The sequence below is a fragment of the Schistocerca serialis genome, chromosome 5 (assembly GCF_023864345.2).
Source record: "Schistocerca serialis cubense isolate TAMUIC-IGC-003099 chromosome 5, iqSchSeri2.2, whole genome shotgun sequence".
Classification (NCBI taxonomy): Eukaryota; Metazoa; Arthropoda; class Insecta; order Orthoptera; family Acrididae; genus Schistocerca; species Schistocerca serialis.
Genome location: NC_064642.1, coordinates 602,372,144 through 602,385,949, shown reverse-complemented (window position 1 = coordinate 602,385,949; position 13,806 = coordinate 602,372,144). Strand labels below are relative to the sequence as shown.

Sequence of the window (13,806 nt, the reverse complement as noted above, 5' to 3'; positions counted from 1 at the left end):
GAAGAGTCAGACCAAACTACGAAAATGATTATTTCTGTTATACTAACGTAAAATATATGGTTCAAATGGCTCTGAGCACTATGGGACTTAACTTCTGAGATAATCAGTTTCCTATAGCTTAGAACTAATTAAACCTAACTAACCTAAGGACAACACACACATCCATGCCCGAGGCAGGATTCTAACCTGCGACCGCAGCGGTCGCGCGGTTCCAGACTATAGCGCCTACAACCCCTCGGCCACCCCGGCCGGCCGTAAAATACAGTCAGTAACAAATAGACAGCAGAAGCAACGATGTTGCATGGAAGTCAGGACTTGAAAACGAATGTAAAATCTCATTGTTCGTAACTCACACGTTAAACAACAAATTTACCAAGATTTATTACAGATAACATGATGATGGTTGTATAATTGAAATAGGGCTGTAGTTAAAATATAAAATAATACTCATAGCAGTGTAACTGGTTATGCAAATTTATTATTATGTCTTTGAAAAATCAGTTATAAGGTTTATCAGTCGTTTTGCTTTAAAATTCGACAGTTCTTTTAATGACTGTTTCGATCTCACAGCGTTCGATAGTTTTGTTAGGCTGCTTGAAATGGTATCCCTTTTTAAAAACTCGTTTAGTGAAACGCACCTTTAAAATGTGCGGTCGTGTCATCATTTCAACGCAGAAGACTTTATTCCTGTGATCTAGATTTCAACAGTTTTGTTGCCACTAAATATGTTAACAACATGACCAGCACTTCCGTTGTTTGTACTTTTATTCCTAAACATTGGTGACAACCCACAAAGTGACACCGCCCTCTTCGTACCTCATTTCAGAGCCTATTTCGACGTTGTTGTGCAAAACCGTATGACAACTATGGATCCGCTAGCATCAACTCACAGAACCAAAAGACATATATGCTCACTGCATCCTCAGCTACATTTTTTCTATGTAAACCAGATGCGTGGTGTGTGGTAGAAAACAGATAGTGAACTCTCGTTATCAAACTGAAAAGTAGGGATCACTTAATAGTGTACCTTAATACATATTGAAATATCTCTTTCAGTTTCATTTTTCAGTTGCATGTGTTGTATTCTACTCACGATTTAAATTCATATGTTACGCTAAAATAATGTCGTTCTGTGTAGCAACTTTCCTATTGTATTTGTGCTCAGGTAACACGGTTTTTTAAATTTTTGTTCCATCAAATGACAGTTTATTTTCCAAAAGATGATATACCAGTCGTAATTTTTTTTTTACCATCAAGTACTTTCCTGTATGATAGTCAGCGTTACCCTCAAATTGTTATCGTCGCCTAGTTTACTGAAGAAATACTTTGGCATTAGACCAGTATCAGAAAAATGCCGAATTGTACACTCCGCTTTATGTGTAATGAGACGCTAAGAGCAGAATATGGATACTGCTCTCTCCAAATACAAGTTTTTCCAATGTCCTCGTACTCGCACACGACAAGCTAATATAGTTTTTGAAGAGAACTAGACACCCATGTTTTTTTTCCTACGTCTCTGTTTTCTCCCCTGTGCGAAATGAAGTACTGGCAAAGCATTTAATCAGATGAAAAAACTTTCAATGTTGTTAACGTTATTCTCGCTTTAAGTTCTTCCATATATCATCTACTCACCTATGATTCGAAAAATCGAATCCAATGTCCCATGCAAAATATCTTATAATCTAGTCGGACGAAACAGTGGGAGAAGATCTAATACAATTCATTCTAAGTCAGGTTCTTCGAACTCTAAAATCAAGATTCAAAGTGATGTAGGACGCATTTCTCATGTGTTTTATCGATCATTTCCAAAATGTCCACTACAAAAACAAAATCGTGGCAATACTGTGCTGTTTGACTCTGAACATCCTCATCTTCTTCAAAGGTGTAACAGATGGAGAATATCTTACATCATCAGCTTCTTCATATCTTCCATGGTGGATCTTCACTTACTTGAAATGCTGCAGTAGTACATGTTACCCTCTATACAATTAACGTTAAACCTTACGTGATGTTGAATGATAATAATAAGGTTGAGCTATATTTCAGACAATGTAACATAGGCAAAATTTACCATCGGTTTGAGACGTCCCACCACAAATTTCTCTCTGTTGACAAACTTATCTCAGAGTGGCACTTGCAACCTACATCATCAATTATTTCCTGGATGTATCAGAATTTCTGTTTCCCTCCTCAGTTTTTACCCTTTGCAGCTCACTCTAGTTTGATGGAAATTATTCCCTGACGATGTGCTATCATATTGTCCCTTCTTCTTGTCAGTGATTTCCATACATCCCTTTCCTCGCCAATTCAGCAGAGAAACACCATAATACTTACTTTATCATTCCACCCAATTTTCGATATTCTTCTGTAGCAGCAGTCCTCAAACGCTTTGATTTTCTTCTGTTCTAGTTTTCCCACAGTCAATGTTTCACTACCACACGATGTTTTTCCTCCAAACGTACATCCTCAGAAATTCTTCCTCAACTTAAGGCCTAAATTTAGTACCAGTAGTCTTTCCTTGGTCAGGAATGACCTATTTTCCAGTGTTAGACTGTTTTTTATGGTATCATTGCTCCGTTCGTCATGTGTTGTTTTACTGCCTACGTTGGAGAATTCCTTAACTTCCTCTACTTCGTGAACACCAATTCTGATATTACGTTTCTCGATGTTACATTTCCACTACTTCGCATCACTTTCCAATTTCTTGATTATATTCTCAATCCATATTCTGTACTCATTAAACTGTTCGCTCCATTCAACAGATCCTGTAATTCTTCTTCTCTTTTATTGACGGCGGCAGTTTCAACAGCAAATCTTATCACTGATATCCTTTCACCCAGAATTTTGACCTAATTCTTGAACCTCTTATTTTTTGTTTGCTTCTTCTATGTATAGCTTGAACAATATGGGCGAAAGACTGTCTTACATCATTTTATATCGAGGCACATCGTTCTTGATTTTAAAATCTTGTTGTTCCCCCTTGTACATATTGTTTATTTCCCGTCTCTCCATACAGCTTACCCCTATTTTTCTGAAAATTTACGACGTCTTGCTCCATTTCACATTGTCGAACGCTCTTTCTGGGTCGACAAATCCTATGAACGTGTCTTTGTTTAGTCTGCCTTCCATTATCAATTACAATGACAGAACTGACTCTCTGGTGCCTTCACGTTTCCTGAAGCCAAGCTGATCGTCTTCCAAAACACCTTGAATTTTCTTTTCCATTCTTTTGTAAATTATTCTTGTCATTACCTTGGATGGATGAGCTTTTAAGCTGACTGTGTGATAATTCTAGCGTTTGTCAGCACTTGCAATCCTCGGAAGTGTATGGATGATGGTTTTGGTAAAGTCAGGGATATATCATCGGATTCACAAACATACGACACCCCAACGTGAATAGCCATTTTGTTGCCACTTCACCCCAATGATTTTAGAAATTCCGATGGAATGTTATCCATTCCGTCTGCCTTATGTGATCTAAATCTTTCCAAAGCACCTTTAAATTCTGATTCTAATAGTGGATCCTCTATTTCTTCAGTGTTGACCCCCATTTCTTTTTCTATCACTTCATCAGCAAGTCTTCCTCCTCATGGAGGCCTTCAGTGTGCCCTTTCCATCTATCCCCTCTATTCTCGTAATTTAGCAGTGGAATTCCCTTTGCACTCTTAATGTTAAAAATCTTGCCTTTAATTTCACCGTAGTTCGTTTTGACTTTGCTGTATACTGAATCTGTATTTCCGACAGTCATTTCTTTTTCTGTTTCTTCACTTCTTTCATGCAGCCGTTTCGCCTTAGCTTCTGTGCATTTCATACTGATTTCATTCCTGAGTGACTTGTATTTCTGTATACCCGAATTTTTTTACTTCCTTCTTTCGTCGATCAGCGGAAGTGTTCGATCTATCATCCGTTGTTTGCTCACAGTTAATTTCCTTGTTCCTGTGGTTTTCTTTCCAACTTTATGAATGCCCTTTTGTCCACTACAACTTTACTGAGCACTGAGCTATCATTATCGCAGTATCTCTAGCATTAGAGAACTTCAAGTTTGCCTCTTCATTCTTTAGTATCTCCGTGTTACATTACTTGCGCATTGATTCTACCTGAGTAGTCTCTTTAAACTTAAGTCTGCTCTTCACCACTACTAAATTCTGATCTGAGTTTGTGTCTGCTCCAGGGTAAGCTTTACATTCCAATATCTTATTTGGGGATCTCTGCCTGAACAAGATGTAAACTGACTGAAACCTCCATATGAGCTCTATTACATCTGATTTTCTTGTCGTTTCACTTCGAGTGGCGGTTTTGGGAGGAGGTAATTTGTTACTCGACTCTTTGTGGAATGTACGCCCTCGCAAGATCAATTTTATGTACAACGCATCCCTCGCAGCGTCTGCCAATGGAGTTTGATGAGCATCTCCGTAACATTCTGTAGCTCTCTAATCGAAACTGTGAGAAAATGCACCGCTGTGTGTTTGGTCTTCCCTGTCTCTTCTGTTGTTTCAATCTTGTGATGGTGCCTAACTGACGAATAATACTGAGAAATTGGTCAGAGGAGTGACTGAGAAGCTTCTTTAGTGGAGGAATTACATTTGCTTCCAATTAGTTGTGCTTAGTGACTCCTTTTCCTGCGACAATATTTTTGAAGTTTTACCACGTTGCATTGCTACGGACAAATGGGGTGAAGTGTTGTATCTGGAGAATAGTGTGTCTATCAACACATGATAATTTCTGGTCAGTGCGTCTTTTTAGTGACAAATGTTGGAATCGCATGCAGGACCGTTCGATAAGGAGTTTCAGTCATTTTCTACTGTTTTTGTTGTTGTGAGACTTCAGGTAGTGTTTTGCCCAGCGTTTATAAATGTTATTTGTTCTACATATTTAAGTGTTGTATAGTATATGGAAGCTATTTTGAAGGTAGTGTAAATTCTTCAGTTAATGAGTTTTACAAGGAGAAAGATTCTTCGCATACTTTGTAAATAATTACGTAACGTGTGAACGCTTAAGCCATAGTTCCTCAGCCGTGCACCAATTTGAACGTTGAGAGTAAATGCCTTTTTTCGATAAAATACGTAAATACGTGATGTTCGCACGTTAACTGAGTTTCTGTAATGTTTCAAGAACTTTCCCTGTTTTAAAATGGAAACTTTCATTATTTCTCAAAAGCCTCTATTTGAAATTCTTTTTAACTTGTAACTGGTATTTGATAATATTTCCTCTTAGTTTGATTTAACTTAATAATAAGGCCTTGTTGTAGAGTGATACTGTAACACGTAGACATTAAATACTTTACTGACAAGATTATCTAAAATTTGAATATTTTCAGTTGCAGTGGAACGTTAGTTCCTTGGAACATTTTTTCACATTTGGAATGAAGCCTGCTGCTGACGAGTAATTTTTGCAGTTTCAGAAAACGAGTGCTGACTGCAGTTCACATAAAGTGCATGCCACCATTTCAAAATGGAATCAGAAAATTTATTGAAGTTCTATTCCACGGCTCGTTAAAGTATTATGTGGTACAACAATGAATTCTACTCACGGATATTTTACACTTACTGATTCAAAGAAGCTCTCCCGCATACCTTGCGGGTCTGCTACTTCAGAAGGAATTCCTAGACTCGCAGACTGAGGGAGGGTTGTCATTGGTACTCTAGTATGATAAAAAAAATTATTATTATTTTTATTAGTTTAAACATATTTCAATTCTTTCAATTTAAATCTGTGTTTCATACTAGAATGTCGTGTTCCCAGTTTGGCACAGCTTTGCCATAGGAGACACGAAAGCGGTCGAAGACGTCCATCTTCTGGTCGGCTCCTGATCGTTGTCAGAAGGAGGCTAGTATTTGATTACGCAAAGACATTTATTATTTGGAAAAGAACAACCCGGATTTCTTTACGCAATCAGTATGAATTTTATAATTACCTAAGGGACCTTTAACAATGAACAGTAAAAAAAATTGCATTTGCAAATGAAATCATTAATAAATGGGGCAGCTATGAGTTGTATAGAAGACAAGGGACGGCCTTCTGTACACGACCAGGATGCCGCAGTATTTTCTGCTGTAGTAAAGGGTGTTTGACATTTCTAAAAATAATATGGCATGGAGGTTAAAAAAGTATAAAGGAAAAGAATAGAATAAGAAATCTGGTAAACACTAAATATATTCTAATAATTCTCACAAGCAATTAGAGCTACTTTATAAACAGCATAACTTACATAAGTAATTTTCTAACTCTATGGTGCAATCAGATTTCAGCCTGTCCTGTACTAGCTCCTATGTTCACGTTTTTGTCACAAATTACAGTCATTACTTTTCTCCTTCGTTAAAGACAATTCTTGCACTGTTCAACACCTCCGATAACAATAACTTGCCGATTTACAGTTTCGAACATAAATTACTTGAATGTCATTAACTAATAATGTTGTCTGCACGCTGGCAAGACCGCTCACTTTTTTACCTTAAAGTCGACCTTCTTTTACGTTTTCACATTACAAGCAGAAATACATTAAAATCTGAAGATCTACAAATGTTTTTTTACTGTCATCTTTTATTTAGATCAAAGCGGAACGTCAGTTCAGCTTTTGTTAAAATGTTTCTTTGACTGCGCAATCGATGTATTAGCGTCCGTGCTGGATGCGCATCTTTACAGTTCGTAAATTATATAAAACAAATGTCTTTCAAAGAATATGTCTCATTTCATAAGTTGATCATTTAACATACAGATAGGTGAATGTCTTTCCAAAGGTATTCACAGCTTTCATACTACGGAAATCCCAATAATATTACAGTACCTAGATACCTCAGGAGGGCGCCGCCAGCAAAGTTCCGAATTTGTATCCCGACGCGAGTCATAGTTTTAACGAACCAGGATATTTCCAAAGAGTGCACACTCCACGGTAGGGTGAAGGATTCATTCTGGATGCATGAGTTATTGCTTGTTCCTCTACTTCGTAGTTTGTAACTTTATGTCAACCGCATATACTATCCTATTTCTCATAAGCATTTACCAACAGGAGTATTGTGTCTGCTACAGAAAAATGATGACGATGCCACGACTCACCAAGGACGCATATCGCGTGCACGTCTGGACTGCAGTGGACAAAGACCCGACAAATATAATTTGGCTGCTGTATGGTAAGACAATGACCTGCGCATTGGAAATTATGTTGGTCGAAGACTACTCTCTTGGAGATGTGATCGTCTTCGACTTGGCAAACGTGAATGGTGGACACATCGTGCGCACTGATATCAACCTCATCCGCAATCTCGAAGTCTGCTACAAGGTAATTTAGAAAAAATATTCCATTCTGGTGTAACCGATTAAAAGTATAGCACATACGGAACTTTCCGCCATTAAAACTATTTACCAGACTGGAAATCGAACATGCTTAGAAAGTGGATTGATGTGTTCTCCAAATAAGTTTGCCACCCAACATGAAAATGGCATGAAGCAATCTCTTGCCACAGAAATCAGTTTCTGTATTGAGGTGGCGTGCCTGCAGCCTGTAACTGTCTGGTCACTATGCAATATATTATTACAATAAAAAGTATGACGGCAGCAGGATGAATAACTATTAAGAATCATTAGCAATATTATGAAAAGATAGTTGCTGCTCACCATACAGGGGAGATACTGAGTCGCAGATCGGTATAACTAAAAGACTGTCAGAAACTAAGACAACGTAAACAAACACTCACACAAACTGAACTCATGCACACATGACCATAGCCTCTTGCAGTTGAAACCAGACTGCGAGCAGCAGCGCATGATAAGAGAGGCAGCTGGGTGATGGGTGACGGAGGAGACTGGGATGGGGGATGGTAAAGTGTTACTTGTGGGAGCATACAGGGACGAGGTGGAGAGAGGGCAGGGCAGCTAGATGCAGTTTGGTGGTTAGATGGCGGGTGGATAGGGGAGGGAAAGGTCGTAACGCAAAAGGAGAGAAGTAAAAAGACTGAGTGCATTGGTGGAATAGAGGCCTGTGTAATGTTGGGAAAAGTTAAGTCGGTAGATGGATAATAACAATGACTATCGAAGGTTGAGGGGAGGAGGGTTACGGGAACAAAGCTGTTTTGGAGGAAAGACCCAGATGGCACAGACTGTGAAGCAGCTATTGAAATGAAGAACGTCGTCTTGGACAACGTGCTCAGCAATGGGGTGGTCCAGCTGCTCCTTGGCCACAGATTGTCAGAGGCCATTCACGTGGACAGACGGTCTGTTGGTATTCACGCCCATGTAGAATGCTGCACAGTAGCTGCAGCTTAGATACTAGATCACATGACTGATTTCAAAGGTACTCTTACCTTTGATGGGACAGGTAAAGCCTGTGACCACACTGGAGCAGGTGCTGGTGGAAGAATGCAATGGACAGGTCTTACATATAGTCTATTACAAGGATATGAACCATGAGGCAAGAGGTGGGATGCAAGAGTTATGCAGGGATGGACGAGTATGTGGTATAGGATCGGTGGGTGGCAGAGTACCGCTCTTGAAGGCATTTATTAAAATAATATGTGCACAAATATTCAGCTTCAGGTTGACGAGTGAGCGTGGAAATGAATTAAAAGTTCTGAACTCTGGTCTATATTTAACTCAGTGAACTATAGTCACTTAATATAATTGTAGTTCAGTCCCGGCTACTGTTGGTGCCAGCAAAGCCAATTACTGGATAAATTTTGCGGCGGCTGGTGGTGGCTTGCTCATAACTGAAACTGCTAACTGCTGGCAACCGAATCAATAACTGGCCGAATGAAGCCTTGCGGCCACTTATAACTGCGAACAAGAGAGCTATTTGCCTGATATCACTCGAAAGCAGGACGAAGGTTCTGCTTTCAGTGCATTCTATAGCGGCCTACACAACTCTTGGCAAATGGACCGGACTATTTTAACGCCTTGTGGTGGAAACATGATGCGGTTCCTGTTATGTGCACCTCTTTCGTGATGAGCGATACCATTTGATCCCGTGCTGGAGACCGCCTGGCGAGTGGCGCCATCTGTGTGCATCGCTTTGTGCGGTATTTAACGGTGGGCTCAGCATGCACAGTTCGATCATCGCCCTCGGTTTAGTGTCTGTGCCGTCGTGTTTGTGCATCAGTGTTTTTCGCCGTCCACGCTCCTTCGTTCACATGTGTCGTCTAACTCGTCAGTGTTTGTGCATAGTGCCGACAGTTTTCTTGTTTGTTTCGTCGAGTGTGAACGGCTTCATGTTTTTTCATTATTGTATCTACTGTTTTTTAAACCGCCAGTCTGTTACTTTTCTGTCTCCCTTTCACTTTTATTGTACTACTTATGGCTGAAGAGCGGAGTACACTTTTCCGTTGCCAGCCCACCTTGTATGGGGTGTTCAAATTACAATAAAGAAAAAAAAAATGCACAGTTCGACTCCTGATTTGGAGAGTATCGTACCAGCTTACCTGCCCAACGAAAAAGGTTAGTTCCAAATTGCTGCATTAATTTCCTAGTTTCACTTTAACAAAAAATGAGGAAAAATTTTACGCGTTTTCGTGTTTGCACGGCCTACCTATTCATTTCTAACAGAAACTAATTTCGTTGGTTCGTAATAAATCTCACTATATTCACAATACACTCAAAGAGTCTCAAAAATTATAAAGTAAAAAACTGTGCATGTGACAATGGTAAAGATTCCTGAACTGGGTACTTTGAGGTAAGGAACTAATGGTCAAAACTGCAGTAACAGTTATGCTCAAAGAAACTGTTCGGTGTGACTTCCATTCTCGAATTCATTGGCGACCTACGAAAAACTGCGCTGGACCGGGCCTCGAACCCGGACTTGCCGCTTATCCCGAACACTTGCCTTAATCAGGATTTTTTTTAAAATCAGGGTACGAAAATGCAGTAGCTTGTAACCTCCCAACAGATAAATTCCATAACCTCCTAGTAAAAAAGTGACTAACCTCTCAATAAACATGTGACTCTTATATAACCTTTCAAAAGAAATCTCTTAATGTAATCTTTCAATAATTAACTGACTGTGAATCTAAACTGGCAACTATGGACGTCAGCAGTGCTGCTTCATGGCCCTGAAAAATCATTCTGAATAAACTGAAAATTTTTACCTCAATGATGTCGCCGGATGATATGTATATATCTGCTCCTATAAAAAAAAATTTTTGGCACTGCCCAGTGCAATGCCGGCAACTACATTTTGTTATGAATGAAAAACAACTGATTTTCTTTACGATAATCGGCATGACTATGTACAGGAGAAATTAGTACAAAGTTTAAATTCAGATGAATGACTGTTGCCGGCCGAAGTGGCCGTGCGGTTAAGGGCGCTGCAGTCTGGAACCGCAAGACCGCTACGGTCGCAGGTTCGAATCCTGCCTCGGGCATGGATGTTTGTGATGTCCTTAGGTTAGTTAGGTGTAACTAGTTCTAAGTTCTAGGGGACTAATGACCTCAGAAGTTGAGTCCCATAGTGCTCAGAGCCATTTGAGCCATGAATGACTGTCAAAAGTTATCTTTATAAGAAAGATTATCATTGAAAGATTTTTGAGAATATTTACATGTGACTTTGATGTAACAATAGTCCAAAAACCAGTTGTAGCAATTAACACATGCGCGCAGCAATAAAGAACAATAATCTTTTTCGTTTAACTTATACTACATCGTTCAGGCAACGCCATCGTTTCCGGCTACCGACGTTGGTAATTCCATAACTCTACTGCTCTTCTTGAGCTACAAAACACTACTGGACTGCATTGTCCGAACTCCAGCACGCAAGTGCTCTGCGTGAGCTATACAACTCCACAACTGCTCTCTACGATCGATCTGATACAGGCGCCCAACCGCGAGCTACTAATACTACTGCTGGCGACAGTGCTCTCTGGTCTGCGATTCTATTGTAGCACACATATCGCAGGCATTGCGTGAGCAATCCATCAAAGGTAATCTACTCGAGTGCGCTAGCAATAAATTCCTTAGTGATGGATCTCTTACAAGCTTCATTTAAGATCTGGGGACATAATCAAAATAACATACAACAAAAATTAATATAGGACGCCCTCCTGGCGGAACAAAACAAAACAGCGACCGCATAACAGCTGGAGACAGATATGGGGGTGGGTGCGGGGTGGGGGGGTGAGGATAGCAGACAGCGAGGTCATCGGTCTCATCGGATTAGGGAAGGAAGGAAAAAGAAGTCGGCCGTGCCCCTTCAAAGGAACCATCACGGCATTTGCCTGGAGCGATTTAGAGAAATCACGGAAAACCTAAATCAGGATGGCCGGACGCAGGATTGAACCGTCGTCCTCCCGAATGCGAGTCCAGTGTGCTAGCCACTGCGCCACCTCGCTCGGTTGGAGACAGATAGGTTCACATTGATCCCCAAGCCCCAGCGGGGATAACTTAGACATTTCTTCTCGATAAACATTCCATAGTCCTAAGACATGGGTCAAATCGGTCAAGTTCCAGTACGAACACCAATCAAATTTTCACCTTCTCATACCAGGCACACCGCAGCTATGGGGAGGATTCAGGAATAGTCCACCCAAAAACACTGCCATAATATTGGTAATACCTTGAATGGTGAACTGATGAGGTATGACAATGTTTGAGAAACACTCAAAAAATCAAGGATGATCTTGCTGAAAACTTGAAAAGACCCAATTCAGTGCGTTAGCGTTCGTGGGCCGCGCGGTATTAGCCGAGTGGTCTCGGGCGCTGCAGTCGTAGGCTGTGCGGCTGGTCCCGGCGGAGGTTCGAGTCCTCCTTCAGTAATGTGTGTGTGTGTGTGTGTGTTTGTCCTTAGGAGATAATTTAGGTTAAGTAGTGTGTAAACTTAAGGACTGTTGACCTTAGCAGTTAAGTCCCATAAGATTTCACACACATTTGGACATTTTTTTGTGTTCGTGTTTCGGAAAAAGTATCATCTTGGAACAGAATCGAAAGTGGCATCACAGCGTTTGAAGCCACATAAAGAAGAAAAGTATTTTTCCTTACCTCTGCACACCCACACCTCTGCATCAGTTAATGTTCATCGCTGTTAAAAGTGTGACACTAGGGGAAAGCAGAAATTCTGCCATGTTAATGGTATGTAATTGGAGACACGTAATGTGTTTCTCATTGAGAACCAGATATCAGTTTGGACGAGCCTCCGTGTCGACGACAACATGGTGCACGGATCAGCACTCGAAGGGATGTGCGATCTCGGAATGGCGGCGCCCCACCAAGTTCCGTTAGTGACCCCAATCATTAGGCCATATACGTCACATGCCATAGGAGTCCTGGTACATGGGAAGTCTGTATGGACATAACTTTATTCCATGAAAAAGTTCTTGAGGTGCTAGAGTAAAGGAGAAATAGGCGCTGTTGGAATGGGCAACACTCGTCAAAGATGAGCAAGTTTCTGACTCAGAGTTCCCTACAAACCATTGTGATGGAGTGTTCAAAGCTCAGCCATCGTGCAGGAGTAAGGCAGCCACTCTGACAACCCCAGGGCATCCTTACAGAGGAGGATAAGAAAGTGTGTCATATCGAACTGTAACGGTAAGACCCACGCTCACGAAATGGCCAAACCCTGCTTGCAACCAGTTCGCTACTGCCTTCATCACTGGTGAGATGAGGGCCAAATGCATTTTCCTAGAAGCCAGATGAGAATTGACAAAATCAACTCTTTGTACCACGTCCAAAGCTCTCAGCAGATTATTGTGCATGCCTGTGCGGATCACTTGAAGGAGGCCTTTATAGTTAGCTGCCGCCGTTCTCTGCATGTCATGCGTGAAGGCAATTACCAAACATTTCAGCGTGTTTGTCGACCGCACTGGAGCCGCCCTCCATTCCCCCCCCCCCCCCCCCTGCCATTTTTCAAAGCACCAGACTTCATCGAGGTGCCTCACGTCATCTCTGTTAACTGCTTGCCATCTGGATCATGGAAATGATTGGCATTAAATTTCTATGTGCCTCGACTGTGGCACACGCTCTGCCGTTGGAGAGACGGTGATTATGACTACGATGTGGTCAGAGGAAGCCGTGGACCACAACTCAGTGCCAATTGCCGCAGCTGAGAGACCGGATGAAACGTACACGCTCTCAAGCCGACACGACGAATGGCTCGTAACGTAGGTAAATCCACTTCGATCTAAATGCACACGTTGCCACGTGCCAGCAAGATTCTTCTGCTGCACCAGCAGTTTTAGTTCCTTGTATGTCGTATGATGGGAATTGAATCTTCTAGGTTGTCATAAAGTGGAAGTCACTATTAAGATTAAAATGGTCATAACGGTCCGCAACAAAAGGCATGACTTCTTCCGAATAAAGCCCCACCGGCCTGCCACTTTCGCAAGCCAGAGGGAGCGTAAACATTGATGACCCGAAAAGACCTTTGTCTGATGGCAGATAAATAATATCTTCAACCGCGATCACTTAAAGTACGAATATCGCCTTCCCTCCACCGCCTTCAGCGCATGGGGTAACATAGACATTATATCCATAAAAAACCGGAACCTTGTCAAAGCACACTTCTTGGAGATGGGCAATATCGAAGCCGACTCCCGCAGTGGTAGCATAGTATCGGGGACACTCAATGAAGTAAGAAGACCAGCAGCTTCCGTAAGAACCTCTCCAATAGTGCGACTCCATCCAAACCCCCATGCAATTAACAGACATTGATTGTTGCTATAGCAAGTACAGCTACGACAATGATCATTGGTCCATATGCAACATCATCAGACCACGCAGTGTTGCATGGGCTGGTCTCAGATATTAGAACATAGCCTTTGTAGCGCCAGAGTTTGACGGTGTAGCTTTGGGGGAAGAATGGTAATAGCCAGATTCCTCTCCATGGATGGGAGG

At 41.3% G+C, this 13,806-nt stretch overlaps 1 protein-coding gene across 1 annotated transcript in view; it reads left to right on the top strand.

Moving 5' to 3' along the window:
* LOC126482288 (clavesin-1-like) overlaps positions 1-13,806 on the top strand; it is a 55,850-nt gene that overhangs the window by 26,211 nt on the left and 15,833 nt on the right. Inside the window, exon 4 of the mRNA XM_050106282.1 lies at positions 7,027-7,276. Coding sequence (XP_049962239.1) covers positions 7,027-7,276 — 250 coding nt within the window. The remainder of the gene's footprint in view (positions 1-7,026; positions 7,277-13,806) is intronic.